At 50.0% G+C, this 20,460-nt stretch overlaps 1 protein-coding gene across 4 annotated transcripts in view; it reads right to left on the reverse strand.

Moving 5' to 3' along the window:
- Positions 1-20,460, reverse strand: part of KALRN (kalirin RhoGEF kinase) — a 727,411-nt gene that overhangs the window by 189,972 nt on the left and 516,979 nt on the right. The window contains exon 34 of one of the 4 annotated variants that reach the window (XM_075556315.1): positions 3,188-4,313. The exons of the other annotated variants lie outside the window; for them this stretch is intronic. Coding sequence (XP_075412430.1) covers positions 4,251-4,313 — 63 coding nt within the window. The 3' untranslated portion in view covers positions 3,188-4,250. Of the gene's footprint in view, positions 1-3,187; positions 4,314-20,460 lie in introns of those variants that run through there. 4 annotated transcript variants of the gene reach the window in all.

Genomic DNA, 20,460 nt, shown 5'->3' on the forward strand with positions numbered 1-20,460 from the left:
CTCAAGGTCAGCAGTTTGAAACCACCAGTCACTCCTCTAGGGAAAGATGGGGCTTTCTACTCCTGTAATGAGAAGGCTCGGAGACCCACAGGCAGTTGCACCCTGATCTATAGGGTTACTGGGAGTCCACATTGACTGGATGGCGGTGAGTTTGTTTTGGGGATTTTTTTTTTGAATGGATGTGTCCTCTCTAAGGCAGCACAGGTGCTTTTGTCTTAATAGGGACCTTCTAGCTATAAGATCTGAATGTGGTGAGTCTCAAAGTCTGGCCCAGGAGAAGCAGCCTCAATAATCTGAGAATGTGTTTGAAATGCAAATTCTTGGGTCCACCCCCAACCTATGGGCCACACACCTTGTTTCTTAAGGCTCTTGCTCTTTAAGCATTGCTACTTGGATCACACCTAAGGGGCCCTGGTGGTTTGCGTTGGGCTGCTAACCACGAGGGCAGCCGTTGGAAACCCCCAGTAGCTTTGAGTGAGAAAAGGTTTTCCACTTCCGTAAAGAGGTACAGTCAAGAGTCAGAACTGACTTGCTGGTTGTGAGTTTTGAGAGTGTACCCCAGGCCTACTGAATCATAAACCCTAGAAGTGGGGCCCAGTAACCACGTTTTAACGAGCCTTGAGGTACTGCGGGTGCACTCGAGTTTCGATTGCTTTGGGCCAAAGGGGAAATAAAGACTGAATTTGGGCACTTGGACCTGGTGCTGAGAAATGCTTCTTTTGGGGGAAGGGGGCTGAAGAAGGCCATGGGACTTTTCACATCACACTATGCCACTGCCTCTTCAGAGCTGGGCCAAGCCGCACGTTAAACGCTCTCTCTGGCCATCTGAGAGTGTTTATCACCCACTCTACACACTAGCTCGCTTGCTTCTCTGGGAGGTCCTTCCCGCTGCACGTCCTACCTCCCTCTCTTGGCTCTGGCTCCTCTGAAGCATCCATCCCTTTCCAATATGCTGCGACTCCCTGGTCGGCGTGGCTAATCGCCCATCTACACCACCTAGAGAGTGAGCTACTTAAGGGCAGTCCACTGCTGTGTCGCCCCGATTCACAACCCCACAGGACAGCGCAGAATGGCCCCTGTGGGTTTCTGATCCTGCAACTCTTTACGGGAGTAGAAAGCCTCGTCTTGTTCCCACAGAGCAATTGGTGGTTTCGAACTCGTCAGCAGCCATTCTGCCACCACGGCTCCTTAGCATGTAGTAGGCACTCAATAACAGTTGTTGAATTAGAGAGTGAATGAGCCTAAGAGATGAGAACAGAATAAGGTCGGACTGAAATGCCAAACTGCTGCTAAGCAGCCTGGGCAGGCAGTGAGTGATGTGGCGATATGTGGGTGCTCACTCTCGCGAGCGAGTCCTGCTGCCAGCTTTGGGCGGTGCGCACACACAGGGCTCAGGGAAGTGCCGTCCTTGGGATTTAGTGCACTCTACTGTTACCTTCACAAGGCTTGATAGTCTCACCTACCCCCACTTGCTCTGTGGTCTTCAACAAGCTGCTTAGCGTGCCCAGGCCTCCCTCTGACCTGCGGATGTCCAGGATCTGCCAAGTCTTTTCCAACATGTAAATACACACTTATTCATGTGTTACTCGGCTCAGGTCTGCCTCCTCTCCTGGGTCAGTACCTAATCACCATGGGATCCCTCCCAGCTAGTTCAGAATGCCAGCACTTGTAGGCTTATCTTCTGCATGAACAAATCCCCCAAGAAAACCAAATGGTGATCTTGGGCCTATCAGCTTGTCGTCTACCCAGCCAAGTCAGCCACAGGAGGCGGATGACCCGGCACCTGGCCAGGTGGGCTGCTCCAGGGAGCGCAGGGCACTGGTTCTGACCAGGTGGCCAAAGTGAGAGCCCAGGCTGGGGCCTTAGGACATCAGCCCAGGAGAACAGGAGAAATGCAGGGCGTGGGGATAGAACTTGAAATTGGAACCACGGATCTGCCATTTTCTAGGTGTGTGACTTTGAGCAAATGCTTCAGCTTCTCTTGACTTAGGGCAGACAGTACTGTCTGTCTGTCTGTCTCTCTCTTGAGATAGCTGTGAGGCTCAAAGTACAGTCAGTCTATGAAGTGTGTTCACAGGAGCTTCTTTAAGAAGGTAGTCCATATGTGGAAGCCCTCTTTTCTGGTTCTTCCTCCCCGCCCCCCGTTACAGAATCAAGCCATGAGGTATCTAGTGATGTGTCCTTGTACAAAAGAATTGGGTTTAGTTTGCTATCAGCAAGTAGTTGTACCCTCGTCTCCACTGAATGGGGATACCTATGGGGTGAAAGTTATTTCTTTAATATCTACTTTTGGAAATGTAAGGCGTTTCCCCCCCCTTGCTTCCAGTTTTCCCTAGGAGATTTCCAACTTGCTCTGGGTTGATATCATAAGCGTTATTCTGTAGATCAAACCGTACAATTGATTTCTATTTGAACATGCTGAGCCCTGCTATCAAGCAGAATGGATGAAGATATCCCCTTTCTTTCCAGCTGCTTGCCTCTCTCCCCCCACCTTGCTCCTTCCCTCCCCGTTTGGTAGAATGGCTTCTCCTCCTGCTCTCAGCCCCCTCCTACCCCACACTCATCTACCACCTAGGGTCTTTATTCTGGAAAACAAATTCTGCTGCTAGGCAACCAGGTCGGTATGATGCTCATGAGTGACTCCACTGCAGTGGTGCACTATTAGCTAGATGCCTGCTCATCCCATCTGCCCCCAGCCAGTGAGACCTTTCTGGAAAGTGGGGTGGAGCAGGGTGACTTCTCCACATAACATTATGGGCCTTGGTGCTCAACAGGACAGGTATTTATAAATCACTGTATATCCAAAGCCTGCTTTAGAATCATTTTATTAGAACACATTGGAGAAAGTGACATGGAAAAAGACAGCAGCGGTTCTCAGTCATGCAAATGCCCGTGTTAAGGTTCACCATTTAAATTCAAGTACAAAGACAGTCCTTTCCTGAGCCAGGGACAGTTCCAGAGAATGACATTCTTTTTCATCGAAACAGAGCTGGTTTCCTCTGCAAAGTTCAGAACACTGAACAAGTCACACCCTCACAAGAAAACTGTGAGATACATGGAAGTGTAAACTTTCAGAATTTTAAAGACCCCTTTCCTGCCCCCCTCTCCCACCCTCCCAGCCAGGGAAGGAAGCACAGCCTTGGGGCCTCTGAGGAACTAGGTCCGTCTATGGAAAATAAAGCGGCGAGTCTTAAGAAAAGTTAGAAAATGAACTCATGTATATGGAGCGGAACCATCTCTGCCTCGTTCCTTGGTCTGAGGCTCCCAGAAAGCTCTGTGCAGGGGGTGGGGCTAAAAGCTGGAGGACTTTTTAAAAAAATGTTTTATTATGAAAATTTTCAAACAGATACAAAAGTGGAGAGAATGGTGTGTGATGAATGCCTGTGTTCCCATCGCTTGGTTTCACAATGACCAACGTATGGCTACTCTTGTTTTATTTATATCACCCTGGTCCATTTCCCACCGCCCTCCCCAATGAGATAATGATGTTTCTCTTTCTTTCTTTCTTTTAAAGTAAATGGAAGTGTCAAGAGGGTATTCTTTGAACCCAGAGGCCTCAGGAGGGAACAGGAGAGGGAGGAGTTAGGAAAACAGGACAAAATGTGAGTCGGTTGCAGCAAACGGTGTCTGGTGGGCAGGTGGCTGCCGCCCGTGTTTGGGACAGGCTATGGCCAAGCCTCCTCTCTTCTGCCATAGCCACCCCTACCTTCTCTCCCCACGCCCCCTTCCTCCTGATGCTGGAGGCTGGGTGGATTCGAATGATGGTTTTGTTTGTCTGTCTGTTTGTCTGTTTTCCAGAGTGGGGCCACTCATAACAGAAATGCCAGCCTGGAGCCCAACTCCAGGGACAAGTGTGTTCCTCCAACTGACCTGTCCATGCACCCTGCAGACCCTGAGGGCAGTGAGGGCCTGGGGGTCCTGGTGTCCGGAGTGGGGGCTGGGGGAAGTGCCCTGGGGCACCAGGGCCTCTCCCAGGTCCCTACCGACCGTCCCATCATTTTAGACTTTGGCGAGAAGCTCAGCAACCTTGAATTGCACCCAGTAGAGAGGCAGGGAGGAGCCGGAGGGGTGAGCCCATGACCCAGGCGGCAGTTTGCTGGGAACAGGCTGCCCCCTGAGCAAAGGCTGCACCCCACACCAGCCCTGCCAGAGCGGTCTCAAGAGAGGTGGGTGATGGGAGTCCAGGTGGGAGGTCCCAACGGCGGCACGGCAAAGCCGGAGAGCTGCAGGGACAAGTCCCAGGCTGCGCGCTAAACGTAAGTGGAGAAAGGATCTCCAGGTCCCAGGTGCCACCGAGGAGCAAGGTTGCCATCCTGTTAAGAAAAGGGCCGGGGCTCTGTGATCTGCACATGGACTTGGCAGTAGTCTGCACGAGATCCCATCGCCCTTTCTAGAAAACAGTGAGCGTGTCAGTGCAGCCGACTGCAGCTCTAAGCACCCAGCGCACAGCCCAGCCCCGTTCTCCTTAGAAGAGGATGCACAGACAGCAGGTGTCACACAGGGCAACCCAGGTCGGAAGGTTCGGAAGAGGCCAACCAGGTCCTGGAAACCTTAGGGGCCACTGTGCTGGCCTGGCCGAGAACTCAGCCCCCAGGCACTCTCCCTTGCCGTCGGCCCTGTGCACCGGCCGGCCCTGCAGTGGTGTCCAGGTGGGTCAAAGCAGGAGTGGAGCCGCGCAATATAAACACGGACAGGGCTCCAGTGGCAACGATCGCTGGTGTCTGTTTCACACCAGTCGTTCTTGTCGTTCTGTTTTCTCATGCAAATTCTTTCAGGGTTATTACACCCCACACCGAGCCCTGCCCCTGTACTCGACTGGGAGAGAGTAACAGACAATGGACCCGTTTATGACAGATCCTTGGCCATCATGGATTGTAAATGAGTAATTTCTAGTGTTGGCAAAAATCCATGATGCTTGAAAACCTAATTTTCCCAAGGGCGGGTTTTGGTTGGCACAGTCTGCCAGGCTGCCTGAGGGCGGGAGGTGCCATGTGAGAGTGAGTGAGCAAAGGTGCCAGGTTGGGCCCTCCCCCCTCCCCCCATATTCTCGTGTGGCTTGCGCCATATCTCTACCGGGCTGTCTGAAATAACGAAATCAGGGTTTCTTCAAGAAAAATAGTCTCTTGAAGGAAGTGAGCTTCTGGAGCCCTTGCCGGTGTTAAATATTCTAGAAAGCAACGGCTCTCAGCCAAGAGGAGAGTTCAGGAGAAATGAGCCTTCGGACCAGTTCTTCCCGGCTTCGTTATGGCTGACAAAGCGAAACCAGAGTGGCCCCGAGTGTGTACACTGTGTGTAGACCAGAGCGATTGCCGGTCAGCACCGTGCGAGCCCTGGCAGCTCCCTCCCTGAGATGATGTGCACTGCACCGCAACCAGACAGCTTGCACCCCTTTGACTACGTGTCACTCCTCACAGTCCTGGCGAGAATCCAATCCCCGCGGCGGGCCCCGAAAAGGGCTCACTACACACCCCTCTTCCAGTCTCCCGTCCCAGGGCTTTGACTTGTCATTTTTATTGTTCCTGTTACTGCTCCGATACACTTAAGTTGAGGGAATTTGAGTCTGGTCCAATTCTCCGTCAGCTGTGACTGAGCTAGTCAACCGTTTAGAAGGCCGAGGACACATGAAAGAGCGGGAGCTCACATGTGGCCGAGGCTCCGCCCTGGGATGGAAGAAGCCCCCCAACCCGACCCTGTCTTAGTGAGAACTCCCGCCCGCCGGCCCAGACTGTGCACGAAGTGATTGAAGACAGGTCAACGTTACTACAGGGAAAGCTGTTGCCTTGAGCTGCGAGGCAGGTAGAAGACATTCCGGGGTGAGAAGGGAATGAGGGTCTAAAGCACGCCAGGCGCCGTGCCTGGCGGGGAAGGCACGGGCGTGTCGACCGAGCTCACCTTGATCAGGGCCGAAGGGACGCAAGAACTTCAAGGCACGTCTTTCTTTGTATACTAGCACGTTAAGATGGGGAGGTGGTATTGTCTGTCCCCGTGAGCGAGTCCTCCCGCATCCTAATTCCCTGCCATTACCAGGAGTGGTTTCAGGTCTGTGGGATTTATTTCGGTGGCAGAGCCAAATAGTTCTAGGGGATGTTTAACTTGACATTCTGCCCTTTGTACAGCTATTGGATTCTGAAGAACAATTGCACGGACCCTTTCCTTGCAACGAGGATTGTGAATGGGTACTGCGGCTCGAGTGCTGACCGTGTGCCAGGCAAAGGGCCGGCCTCTGGCAGCCTGGCTTCCTGTATCCTGCATTCACAACCCTGTGGGGTGGGCAACCCATGACCCCTCTTTGGCAGAAGGAAGCACTGAGAGGTCCCTGCCCGGGTCTCACAATGAGCAGATGGGGGAGGGGAGATGGGAACCATGGCGCTTGTGGACACCCACACTGTCCTCTGCCGCTGGCCACTCTGGGGAGGGAGACTCCACCTGCCAAGCGGCCCGTGGGCGTGCATGTTCGGAAAGCACCGCTCACATAGTTCAAGAAGCTTCTCATCCTGCAGGACCTGTTGTCAGTGTTTCGGGTGATTATGTGATGGGAAATTTTAAAATTATTTTTCCTACAGAAAACGTCCTGTCTTCTTCTAAACCTCAAGCTGCGATGGTCTCTGCATCCCTGTGGATCTGCTCGACGATGGGGTGACCTGTGAGGGCCCTATGCAATAAACCAACCTGCTTGTTCACATCGATGCCTACTTCTTAAAATGCCGAGACCACGCTGCACAGTGGTCCGACCTAGTGGGCCCTTACAGGAAAAGCTGACGCCAGCGCACAGCTCCTCACTCAAATCCGCAGCTTACAAAAGCAACCAACTGGGTTCCCTAATGGCCTCGGAGGGTCGGGTTGGTGTGAGGACTGGGCACCAGGAACACCTTGGACCAAATCTCGGCCACTTGCTTGTTGTGTGACCTGGGGTGAGCTAGCGAGGCTCTAGAAGCAACATTTGCTTCCTCTGCACCACGGGGACAAGGGCACTTACCTTACAGAGCTGTGCGGACCGAGTGGGGAGCAGGCTCACCACCCAGGCCCAGTCAGAGGGCAGTCAGTGTGGAGGGCTTTGTGCTCTGGGCGGCTTCCCTGCAGGCACCATCGCTGGTGCTTTCCAGGAGGGCCCTGTCCCCGACCCAATGGCGTCACTAGCTAGGGGAGACCTCACACGCTCTCTGCGTGCTCCTCCACGACACCCGGGGACTCCACCAACGCCCTGCTAACTGGCTTAAAGGAACCTTCCCTCCGCCTCAAGTTTCAGACCAGCCCAAACTGGCAGAGCCATTGGCATTTCGACAGACACAGGTGGCAAACCCACCAGGACAGCGCTCAGAGGACAGACAGAAGGAGCGGCGGGAAACACGAAGTCAAGGACTGACTTTGGGACTTATCTGTTCCTACTGCTTTCTGCTCTGCCTGGATGGTGTGTATGTAGGGGGGGGGGGTGTCATCCCACCCCTTTGGGGCCTCCTTATCCTGCTTGGTTGTGTGAGAAGTCCCTCCCAGGGCCTCCCCCACCCCCCACCAGACCCCCACCCCAGGCCCTCATCCCAGGAAGACAAAGCCAGAGGAAGACTTCATCGCCCCGTGTTTCTTTCCTCTCCGTTCAGTGACACCCCCCCCCCCCCCCAGAATGGTGATACCAGGCAACGTGGGAGAAACGGCCTAGAAAATCCCTGTTTCATGTCGTTCCCCCCCCCCCCAAGTTCAGCAAGATTTCTCAAAATCCCTTTTTACCCAAGAATTTTATCTGAGAATGTTCCCCTCTGACCTTAGGCTGTGGGGAGGGAGGGAGAACGTGCCTTGGCCTAACCGTGGCCTGCCTCTGGCTTGAAACCCTGCTGCCGTGCGGTGGAGCTGCTCCGCCCATGTGCTCTCAGAGAGCCCTAACCCTGCTCCAGGGTCCCCTGCCCAGGAACTGTCAGGAGGCTTAGCCCAGCTCCAGACAGGCCTGCTTTTTCTCTGCCTCTCAGCTCTCCACGGAATCTCTCTACCAATGTGGGAGTATCCTTGAAGCTTGCTCTCACAGGCTGATGGAAGAGTGCACTCTGGGAACTCTCTGTCCTTGCACACCCCTCCCTGAAACAGTCAAGTGTTGGGGAACCCCTGTGGTAGTCTCCTAATCTGGTGTCAGTTTAAGGATTAAGAACGTAAGGGTGGAGCCTAGGCTGTCAATCTGGAGATAGCCAATGAGACTTTTGTGTGGGCATGGCCTTCTGAGAAGTCTGGGAAATCTGGTACTTCCTCTGTGGAGGCAGGAGACACTTCTCTGGGAGACAAGGTAGCTGACAAGACCTCTGAAGCTGGAGATGCCACATAGAGACCTGCCAGCGCTGAGATGCTTACAACACCACAGGATCCAAACACTTTCTACCCACTGGCCTGTGATCCTCCTGCACTTGGCATCATTCCATGTGTTTTGTGAGTCTGAAGAGGACTTTATAGATTGCTGTCGGACATATGGGCTAATGTCGGACTTATGGACCTTCTCTGGACTGGGCTGGGATGTTTTCTCAATGTTCCATTGCACTTGTATATAAACCTCTCCCTTATACACATATGTGTCCGTGGATTTGTTTCTCTAGTCTACCCAGACTCACATAACGCCCCACACACCCAGCACTCCCCTTCTCTTTCCTTCACTTCAAGTCCCCTGTCCTTTCCAAACCAGCCCACTGGCCAGTTTCTCAGCTCTCCTCCCTGGTCCATCCTTGAGTCTGCCCAAACCCACTGTGGTGGCTTTCACCACGCTCCGATTGCTGGGGAGGGGCCCGTCCTGCTCCCTACAGCCACCCGCTTGTCCCCGGACCTCGATTCACACAGAACACAGACCTCGGCAGCCATCGGATCAGCTTGTCCCTTCTGGTCCTTTCGAAAACAACATTAGGATTTTCTGTTCCCCAAAGTGAATATTTTCTTCTCGAGACATTGGAAAAAGCTACCACTCCAAAATAACCACTATTTGGATTTTGGTTAATTTCCTCCTTCCATATCTATAGGACTGTGCACGTGTGTGTAACTATGCATACCAAGAGCCCTGGTGCCCAGTGGGTGCATATAGCATACACATGTATGCCAGTGGGTCTGTATACTGTACACGTACACGTGCATACAATGAGCCCGTGGGTAAGCACTTGGCTGCTAACTGAAAGACTGGCAGTGTCACCCCACCAGGTGCCCCGTGGGAGGAGGATGTGTCAGTCGGCTTCCAGAAATGTCACCTGCAGGCTTGGAGCCCCGACGGGGCAGCTTTCCTCTGTTTGGTCGGGTTGCGATGAGTCCACACAGACACCACGGGCACAGGTTTGGTTTGGGTATAGCTACATACAGAAGCACAAATGCACATGTGCACACACACACACACACACACACACGTATATTCTTTTTCTTTTTTTGGTTAACAGAAAAATCAGCCTTTTGTATTGAGTGGGAACAGGAAGCCCGCAAACGGGTAGGAAAGAAACGTCACCCCAAGATCCAACTCAGGTAGACCCTTCACTGCGCCAGATGCGGCCAGGCGCGTTCGGAGCACACACCCTACCGCGGCCTGAGCAGCTGGCCCAGTGGAAGCATCTGATCTGCAGATGCCCGCCGCCCAAACCATGGAGACGACCCTTCTCGTGGAAGCTCTGGGAGCTACAGTCAGAGACAGAGATGCGTTTGTAAAGACACAGGGACACAGGACACAGACGTAGAACGCGCCGTTCCCCACTTAGGAGCTGGGTGCTCCGAGTGCTTGCTTCACTGTCAGGGTGCGGCGGGGACCACCGGGAAACAGCAAACGGGGAGTAGAAGGACCCCGACTAGCAGACTGCTCAGGGAGGGCTAGCGATCACTCTTAATGACGAAGATGGGCCCTGAGCTCAGGAACTTAGCCACCTGAAAGAGGACTCCTTTGGGGGACACAGCCCGGCAGGACGGGCAGGCAGACCAAGGAGCTCAGGCCTGCAAGGCACAGGAGTCTGGGGGGAGGACGGCACAGCGGCCGGAGCACAGTTCACAGAGGAGAGTTTTGCAGGCAGCTGGGGGCCCACGGGGGAGGAAGGGTCGGCAGGAAGATCTAGGTGTTAGAAAAGGTAAAATGGAGGGTTTGGGGGCGGGGGTAGGGAGTATGCTTCTCCTCTTGAAGCTCCCAGAGATTTCATTCATTAGAGAAAACCACCCAGCCAGGCTGAGTAACGTGTAGTCAATGAAGCTCTGCCATGGAAAGCTGTCTGAGGAAGAGACCGAAACGAAGATGGGCCCAGGTGGCTGAGACGGGACGCTGTTGGTGGGGCTGTTAGAAAAGGAGCCGGCTGGGCTATCAAGGGACGTAGTGTCTGGGGTCTTAAAGGCTTGAAGATCAACAAGTGGCCATCTAGCTGAGAAGCAACAAAGTCCACAGGGAAGAACACACCAGTCTGTGTGATCAAGAGGTGTCAATGGGATCAGATATCAGGCATCAAAAACCCAGAAAAATCATATCGACATGAATGAGGAAGAGTACACAGTGGAGACCCAAAGCCCATTCGTAGACAATTGGACATCCCCTTACAGAAGGGTCACAAGGAAGAAACGATCCAGTCAAGGCGCAGTATAGCACTGATGAAACACACAACTTTCTGCTAGTTCTTTAATGCTTGCCCCCCATGCCACTATCATGAGCCCAATTCTACCTTAAAAACCTAACTAGACTGGAGCATGTACACTGGTACAGGTAAGAGCTGGAAACACAGGGAATCCAGGACAGAGAAACCCCTCAGGACCAATATTGAAAGTAGTGATACCAGGAGGGTAAGGGGAAGGTGGGGGGGAAAAGGGGGTACTGATCACAATGATCTACATATAAGCCCCTCTCAGGGGGATGGACAACAGAAAATGGGTGAGGGGAGACAGTGGTCGGTGGAAGATAATTTAAAAAATGATAAATTATCAAGGGTTCATGAAGGAGGGTGAGGGAGAGGGAAAAATGAGCTGATACCAAGGGCTCGAGAAGAAAGAAAATGTTTTGAAGATGATGATACAATCGAGGGATGTGTGGATTGTGATAAGAGCTGTGCGAGCCCCCAATAAAATGATTTAAAAGAAAAGAAAGGAGCGGCTGGGGGATGGGATCATGGCGAGACACCCAAGTTTGGTGACGACCTGGACCAGTGGTACTGGGGCCCGTCCAGGGAGGACGGCAAGGTGCAACGGCAGAACGGCTGCCTCTCCACTAAGTGTGCAGTGTTGTGCGAAGCACCGTGGTGAAGGCAAAGAGAAGCCTGCCCTGGATGTGAAAAGATCGTCATCTGTCTGTTTGTGTCCCGTTAACCGGCATCCGGGTGGGTGGCTCAGAGGCAGAGGACGTGGTTGATGTGGGGGCAGGGGGAACGCTGGCCTGAAGGGCGGCTCTGAGGCGAACAGGCAAAGTGTGCAGGAGCCGGAGGCAGGAGGAGCGAAGCTTGACTTGACCAGAGGGCGTCCAAGCACCACCATCTGCTCTGTGGCCGAGGGGGTAGCAGATACTCCTGTGGCGGCCTCCTTAGAACCCAGCCATGCCTGTCAAGAAACCCACACGCTCGACGGGAGGGAGACCTCCGGGCAACTCGTTTGGGGGGGCTAGGTTGAAGTGTGGGAGACTGTGACTATCTAGCTGCTTTGGATCCCCGGACACGGCAGTTGCCAATGGCTCCCCATGGCACAGGTTCATGTAAAGCGCATGTCAAGGAAGACAAGGGGCGGTCTCCAAAGGACGTGGATAAGAAGGAAAACTATCAATGCCTTTGGAACTGGGCCTGCACGTTCTCGTCAGGAAATGAATTACAGGAGGATGTCCCTGGGCAGCTGAAATGTTACTGGTAGGAGGATGAATCTGCTGTCCGTGGGACAGATAAGAGACATGGGCAAGGGTCCAGATACTTGGAGAGCTCTGTTTCTCCTGCCCGAACTAAGGAAGTCAACCCAGACTGCAGTCTGAGCGAAAGAGCAAGGAGTGATCTCTCTGGAGCAGACACGGAGGACAAGCAGGCTTTCCCACCGGAAGTGTCTGGCAGCAGTCACGGTCCTTCTGCCACCACGTGGCTCGATCTTTGGTTTCCTGGCTCCTCGGCAGCTTGCATCAGGGTTGGAACTGATGTCTTTCGTTCCACTACTACACCTCCCGGATGTGGGACACTGCTCAAAAAACACACTGTCCTCATTTAGCAAAATATTTTCTGAGTACCTTGGACAAGTCAGTAGCTTTTTTGACACTGGGAGACAACGGAGATACAAACACAAGCACGTGTCTCTGTCCTTACTGTCTGCTGGAGGAGGCAATCACAGAGTGACCCAAGTGCTTACTTACACGCTGACCAACGGGGATAGCGCGCCAAGGAACGACAGTCCGGGTTCTGTGATACATAGGCGCTGGGGAGAAGACCAAGGCAGGATAGGCTAAGATCTGAAAGAAAAGAGGTGGGTGGACCAAGCTATTTGGGGTGGGGGAGAAACAATTTCCTGAGCAAAGGAGAGAGCATATCCAAAGGCCTGGTATGGAGCAGAAACATAACACATCCCAGGAGGACCAGAGAGGTTGCAGGGCAGGAAAGAGATTAAGAGTGTTTCCAGTGACGTTGGCGGGATGGCAAGGGCTGGACGCTGCAGCTCTCACAGGACGTGCTGAGGAGCTTAGCATCGGCCCTGTGAGCCAAGGGCAGCGATAGAGGAGCTTGGCTGCAGAGTAGAGAAGAAATCAGAAGGAGGTGATCCTGAATGCAACGGGAGTGGGGTGTAGTGGGTTATGCATTGGGCTGCTAACTGCAAGGTCAGCAGTTCAGAACCACCAGCCACTCTGTGGAGGAAAGATGAGGCATTCTACTCCCCTAAAAGTCTCAGGAACCCAGAGGAGTTTGCAGCTATGAGTTGGAATCAACTCAATGGCAGTGAGTTTGGGAAGCGTGAACATGCAGAGACTAGTTAGCAGGCTTCCGTCCTGGGAAACTAGAGGTAACCCCTCATAGTTGCTTCTCCTCATTTCTGTGACTCTCTGGCCATCCCTAACTTACGACTGAACGTAATCTACCCTTTGTTCATAACTAAAAAAATCAACACAACTAAGAATCACGGTGTGGGATGTCTCCACGACAGGCTAGTCATTAAAAAAAAAAAAAGCTTGATATTGTCACCAAGTGGAACCCAACTGGTGACATTTCAATTGCCCTGCCAGCTTCTACATGGCATGGATTCCTGCTTCCTCTTGTGTGGTCAGTGCTTGGCTGTGGTGGCTACGGGTGGGCCTGCAGAGAAGCAGCTCTCTCCTGTTGTAGGTCTCCTGGGAGCTGCGGGGCCAGGATGGAAAGGGTGCCGTGGGAAGTGAGCATCTAACAGGGTCCCCTGGGGGCACAGAGGCTTATTTTGGTCCTGTCCAGGCTTTTCCCTAGGCCGTTGGTCTGTGCTGTCAGACAAACCCAATATGTTCATCATATATATACATATATATATTGAACATACTATATATATATATATATATTTGCCTCAATTTTTCATGGCTTCAACTCGATTCCCTGTGAACGCGCAAGGTAAAAGGGCACACACAGGCACATTTTCTAAAAAGTCAGCTGGTTCTGATTCCTTCCCTCAATTAGAGGTGGTCATGGGGGTTGAGAGACACCAGCCTTCTACTTTTGCATGGTGGTGTACTATTCTGTGGAGAAATCACTGGTGAGATTGTATTTAAAAATCCCAAACACGTATCACATCACAGAACCCTCCAAAATGTATTCAAAATGCCAAATTGTGTTTATCAAGCCACAATATAGAGAGTGAAAAGACTAGCCAGACCCCGGCAATCAAAAGAGACAGCATCTGGGGTCTTAAAGGCTTGAAGGTAAACAAGCTGCCATCTGGCTCAGAAGCAACAAAGCCCACATGGAAGAAGCACACCAGCCTGTGCAATCACGAGGTGCTGAAGGGATCAGGTCTCAGGCATCAAAGAACAAAAAAATCATATCATAGTGAATGAGGGAAGGAGTGTGGAGTGGAGACCCAAAGTCCATTTGTAGGCCATGGGACACCCCCTTACAAAAGGGTCTCAGGGAGGGGATGAGCCAGTCATGGTGCGATGTAGCAACGATGAAAAATACAACTTTCTTCTAGTTCCTAAATGCTTCCTCCCCTCTCACCCACTATCATGGTCCCAATTCTACCTTGCAAGTCTAGCTAGACCAGAGGATGTACACTGGTGCAGATAGGAGCTTGCAGTGCAGGGAGTCCGGGAAAGATGGTTCCTTCAGGACCAGTGGTGTGAGTGGCGACACTGGGAGGGTAGAGAGAGGGTGGGTCGGAAAGGGGGAACCGATTACAAGGATCTACATGTGATCTCCTCCCTGAGGGATGGAAAACAGGGAAGTAGGTGAAGGGAGATGTCGGACAGGACAAGATATGACAAAATAATAATTTATAAATTATCAAGGGTTCATGAGGGAGTGGGGAGTGGGGAAAGAGGGGGGAAAATGAGGACCTGATGCCAGGGGCTAAAGTGGAGAGCAAATGTTTTGAGAATGATGAGGGCAAAGAATGTACAGATGTGCTTTACACAATTGATGTGTGTATATGTATGGATTGTGAAAAGAGTTTTATGATCCCCTAATAAATGATTTTTAAAAAAAAGAAAAGACAAACCAGAGAGTGAGAGCAGATATTTGTAACAGGTGAAGCTAATCTAGAATAGCCAAAGAAGAGCTGAAAATGGAGTTTAAAGAAGAGAAGACCACCTACTAGACACCTCGGCAAAAGAACATCCAGATGTCCAAGAAGGATATGAAAAGGAGTCCACCCTCATTGGTGATCAGGGAAATACAAATTAAATTGATAAACAGCTATCGCCATATCCCCACCAGATCTGCAAGGCATTAATACCTGACAATACCTGAGGCTGGAGAGCGGTCACAAGCTCATCTGTGCTGTGGGAGTATCAATCTAGGGGCAGCCACTTTGAGTCATAGCTCACTACAGCTGAAGACACCCACATGGGCCATCGCTTAGCAATTTCTCTCCTAGCTTTACACTCTGAAAGAGCGTCAAGAACTGCATGCACAGTGGGACGACACACGAGCACTCGCACCAGCATTGTGCACCATGGTCCCAATGTCCAACACGGACACGTGGATAGTGTTAGACCTTCCCCATGGAGCACTACCCAGCAAGGAAAAGGAATCAACAACTGCACACAGAGACAGGAATGAATCCCATAAGCAGACTGTGGGGCAATAGATGACACAAAACAATATATACACTAGTATCCTATTTACATTAAATTCAAAAACAGGCACATCAAACCTAGCTTACGTAGGGACCCCACAGAAGAGGGACAATAAAAAGAAGGGTAATCATGATTCTGAATGTCATGGGAGGGGTACCTCTGACCAGGGAGGGCGCAGAGGGCCTTTGGAGAGCTGTAACCTGCATGGCTGTTACATGTATATTCCTTAAACATGTTCACTTCTGTCCATCTATTTTCAGCATGTATGTTTCATATTTAAAAATTTTTATGTAAATCAGATGTTTGTAAGTAGGAACAAATTTTATCCCTAGAAATTAAAGTTAAAAGTAGCAGTCAGTTAATTGGACAAATTCACACCTCTCATTTGGGTAATAATGTAGATGAAACAGTGCACACTGTAATGAAATACCGTATATACTCATGTATAAGCTGAGTTTTTCAGCACATATTTAATGCAGTTTTTGTGGTAAAATTAGGTGCCTCAGCTGTTATTCAGGTCGACTTATACTTGAGTATATACAGTAATAGAAAATGCTGACATTCCAATTCTAGCAGTTAAACAAAACATAAGCAAGTAGTAATGGACAAGGGAACAACAAGCGATACAGGGAGAGTGGAGGAAGGGTGGGCTGGAAAGGGGGAACTTATTACAAGGATCTACATATAACCTCCTCCCTGGGGGATGGACAACAGAAAAGTGGGTGAAGGGAGACGTTGGACAGTGCAAGATATGACAACATCATAATTTATAAATTATCAATGGTTAATGAGGGAGTGGGGAGCAGAGAGGGAGAGGTAAAAATGAGGAGCTAGATGACAGGGGCTTAAGTGGAGAGCAAATGTTTTGAGAATGATGAGGGCAATGAATGTACAAATGTGCTTTACACAATTGATGTATGTATGGATTGTGATAAGTTATATGAACCCCTAATAAAATGATATTTTTAAAGAAAGTAATAATGGACAAGGGAGCAACAAGTGATCTAAAATCGATGACGAGAAAGGTGTAGGAGGCCTGGAAGGGCTTGATCAAGGGCAGTGTAACCCAGTGGAATTCCTGAAACCCAAATGAAGGCTGAACATGATAGTGGGATAAGAGGAAAGTAGAAGGAAATAGAGGAAAGAACTAGGAGGCAAAGGGCATTTATAGCAGTCTAAATACAGACATGTGCATATGTAAATAAATTTATAGATGATGATGGGGAGATAGATTTATGTGCATATATTTATAGGTTTAGTATTAAGGCAGCAGATGGACATTGGGCCTCCACTAAGTACTCCCTCAATGCAAGAACACTTTGTTCTATTAACGTGGCATTCCATGATGCTCACCTTCCCACTGAAGACTGTCACTGAAGACAAAGTGGGTGCATAATCAAATGTGGTGAAGAGAGCTGATGGTGCCTGGCTATCAAGAGATAGCATCTGGGGTCTTAAAGACTTTTAGGTAAACAAGTGGACATGTAGCTCAGAAGCAACAGAACCCACATGGAAGAAGCACACCAGCCTGTGCGACCACGAGCTGTCAAAGGGATCAGGTATCAGGCATCAAAGAACAAAAAAAAATCATGTCATTATGAATGAGAGGGAGTGCAAAGTGGAGATCCAAAGCCCATCTGTAGGCAACTGGACACCCTCTTACTGAAGGGTTGTGGGGAGAAGAGAAGCCCATCAGGGTGCAGTGTAGCACCGATGAAACATATAACTTTCCTCTAGTTCTTTAATGCTCCCCCCCCCCACTATCATGACCCAATTCTACCTTAAAAATTTGGCTAGACCAGAGGCTGTACACTGGTACAGATAGGAACTAGAAACACAGGGAATCCAGGACAGATAACCCCCCAAGGACCAATAATGAGAGTAGAGACACCAGAAGGGTAAGGAGAAGATGGGGGAGAAAGGGGAAACCAATCACAATGACCTACATATGACCCCCTCCCTGGGGGACAGACAACAGAAAAGTGGGTGAAGGCAAAAGTGGACAGTGTAAGACATGAGAAAATAACAATAATTTATAAATTATCAAGGGTTGATGAGCGAGGAGAGAGCGGGGAGGGAGGGGGAAAATGAGGAGCTGATCCCAAGGGCTCAAGTAGAAAGCAAATGTTTTGAGAATGACGATGGCAACAAATGTACAAATGTGCTTGACACAATGGATGGATGGGTGGATTGTGATAAAGAGTTTTAGGAGTCCTCAATAAAATGATTTTAAAAAAATTAATAATAAATAAAAATTTTTTCAAAGATACCTGCTATCAGACTGGAAAAAATATAAATATTTGTGGGCCACTACCCTGTGAGGCTGAGGGGGCATCTAGGTGGGCATAGCCACCCTAGATGTTGCTCAGACAATGCCAAGGGAATAATGCACACTGCCTTTGGCCCAGTGATTCTTCTAGGAAGTTAATATTCTCTCAAGTGTGGGAAGCTGGGTCTGACCAAGGGGACTAATTGCAGCCTTGTTCTGTAATGAATGACACAGACCGGAAGCACCACAAGCGCCCATCCAGAGAGGGACGGTTAAATGAATCCTAGGACCATGGGGGACGGGGTGATAGCCAGCAGCAGAAAGGGTGGCATGGCTCTATCCTGTTTGTCACAAGGAAAAACAAATGAAACAGTATTTAGGATATCAACAAATACCAAAAGAAGATGTGTGCATGTGATCATATGTATGTGCATGTACACATATAAATGTCTATGAAGCTACATAAGAACAATGTCCATTTATTATGCTTTATAGGGAGATATAAAACATCACTACACAGAATATCTGTAAACCAAATATCTTAATCAATGCTCATTACCGGTATCAAGGAAACTGACTTCCAATTACTAAAATGGAATATTATATAGTTTAAGATTTATATATGTATGCATGTTTGTTTCCAAGGGGGCTTCAAAAATTTCAGGGAAAAGTAGAATGCAAAGATAACAGGCTTTTGCTATGAATGTTTTGAAGTACATACACATACACACACACACAACAAGTTGGATTTGACTCAACAGCAGTGGGAATATATGTGTCTGTATATATATATATATATATACATGTGAGCGTATGCATACATTAACAATATATCCTTTATATACACATATATCTATGTATGCATCAATCCTATAAGCATAAAGCTAGGTAATATTATACACACACACACATACATATACTTTGGCTTCCAAAAGTTTAATGGAAAAATTCCATTTTTTCACAAACCTTAAAGGGGCCTTTGAATAAATATAGCGAACATCTTACTGTTGTCTGGGGGAAAGTTTACCGGGCAAATTAGTTTCCCATTCGTGCATTTTGCTTTGTGACGTCCGCTGCAATCCCTCCGTGTGACGGCACTCTCCTTGCTTCCTGCCTGGGCTCCTGCGTCCATTCACCCTTCTGTCCTGGCCCTTCCTGCAACCTGGACTTTACTTCTAAGCAAGTGCTGCCCCCTTGGAATTCCTGGAGAAGACTCAATTTTGCACCCTGTGGATGTGCTATTGCTTCCAAACTACAGTTGAAAAATTGTGCATGCAAACATTTAAGGAAAAACTGGTCCAAGAAAGTATTCGAAGGTTTTGGCAAGATGCTAAAGGAATTTCTGAAGAGTTCCCATGTCCGGACAGAAGAGCTGACTTAAAAACTTCATATCTAATTCTATTCCAAAATAAAAAGTGGCTTTCTATACAAATGCATATCAGATTGCTCTGTTACATATTTTCTTTGACTAGAATAATTATTTAGGTCAAAAACTGATACAAAAAGGAGGAATGTAAAAAAAGATGAGCTTCAAGGCCAAGCTCAAATGTCAGTCCAAGGCTAAGCATGTGGGTCAAAGTGGGCCTAGTCCTGTTCAAAAAGGAGCCTGCTGGGCCGTAAGTGTGTGTCTGCTCTGCTACTTTCTTTGTTCACTGCCCCGAGGACCAGCACAGGTTGCGGAATAAAGCCAGCGCCATGTGCAAACGCCTCATTCCCTAAGCCCATCTAGCAAACACATAGCCACCCTCTCTGGTACCACCCACACGGCCCTTGGGATTGAACGCAGAGGACTGAGGTCAAGGTCTGAGACTAACTCTACACAGTCTCTGGTCATGATGCTACCTGGTAACATTCTGGTGCTTAAACAGGATGAATGTGGTGCACCGATAGATTGGAAAAAATCTTCCGTCCTGCCTTGAAGTCCACTCCTTTCTTTGTGTTCCCCCAGCTCGGTCAGCTCTTGGAAATCGGTTCCTGATAAAACTACGATTCTGTGGTTTGGACTCTACTGGCAGCAACGGCCAGTTTAAATGGTCGAGAACATATGCTAAACATCTTTCCCTCTGGAGAAGGCTCAAGAACAACTTCGTAAGAGCTGGTTCCCTCCTAATAGCCTGTGTGAAAGCAGTCATAAAAGTCTTATTGACTCACCCGTGGTTGTGTGGGGAAGTGGGAGGTGTGGGAATGACTGGGGGTCAGGTGGGGGGAGGAGGAGACACCTGCATTTTATTCTGGGTTAAGGGTTACAGTACAAATGTTAATTGCCAGTGGGGCTCTGAGTAACCCCCCCTGAAAAGGGGGGTGGTAGGCCGAGTCAGTGAGGGAAGCTAGGTTTAAAATAAAGGCTGTCGAGGCGTTGGTCACGGAGAACTACTCGTACATGGAGGCAGAGGAAGAGGAAGGTGGGCAATTGGTCTCAGGACTGAGTGCGTTCCGCTCCTGCCGGTGCGCAGAGCCCAGTGCAAGAGGCCACCGAGGCGCTTTGTCCGCTCTGTCCACTACCTGTCCTCCATCACTAGGAGGAGGAGAGGGACTCAAGCAATGGCGAGTGAGTGAGTGATGAATGAGATGAAAGGCTAGCACCCCTCCCGAGGGAAAGATCCTGCAAGGCCACACTCCCTTCGCTCTGCGGTGAGCAGCAGCCAATCAGTCAGGGCAATGTAGTGAGCTCGATTCCTGCAGCTAGGGGACCCTGCCTGGAGGCGCTGCAGGGATTCCGAGATGCCAACTCTTTGTAGCAGAACCTGCCCGCGGGGTTTCCTAGGTTGTATTCCTTATGGGAACCAACCTGTGGGCCTTTCTTCCGCACAGGCTCTGGGTAGGTTTGAACTGCCGACCTTTGGGTTGGCTGCCAAGTGCTAACTGTTGTGCCACCACGACTCCTTGCAGAAAAGGTGTAGCCTGTCTTTCTCTCTCTCTTTTCCCCCTGAGCACACCACGCACGTTCGTGACACGTCTGAGCCCCGCAGGTGCCAGAGGGCAGCAGGCAGCGCACATAGGGCCA

The sequence above is a fragment of the Tenrec ecaudatus genome, chromosome 8 (assembly GCF_050624435.1).
Source record: "Tenrec ecaudatus isolate mTenEca1 chromosome 8, mTenEca1.hap1, whole genome shotgun sequence".
Classification (NCBI taxonomy): domain Eukaryota; kingdom Metazoa; phylum Chordata; class Mammalia; order Afrosoricida; family Tenrecidae; genus Tenrec; species Tenrec ecaudatus.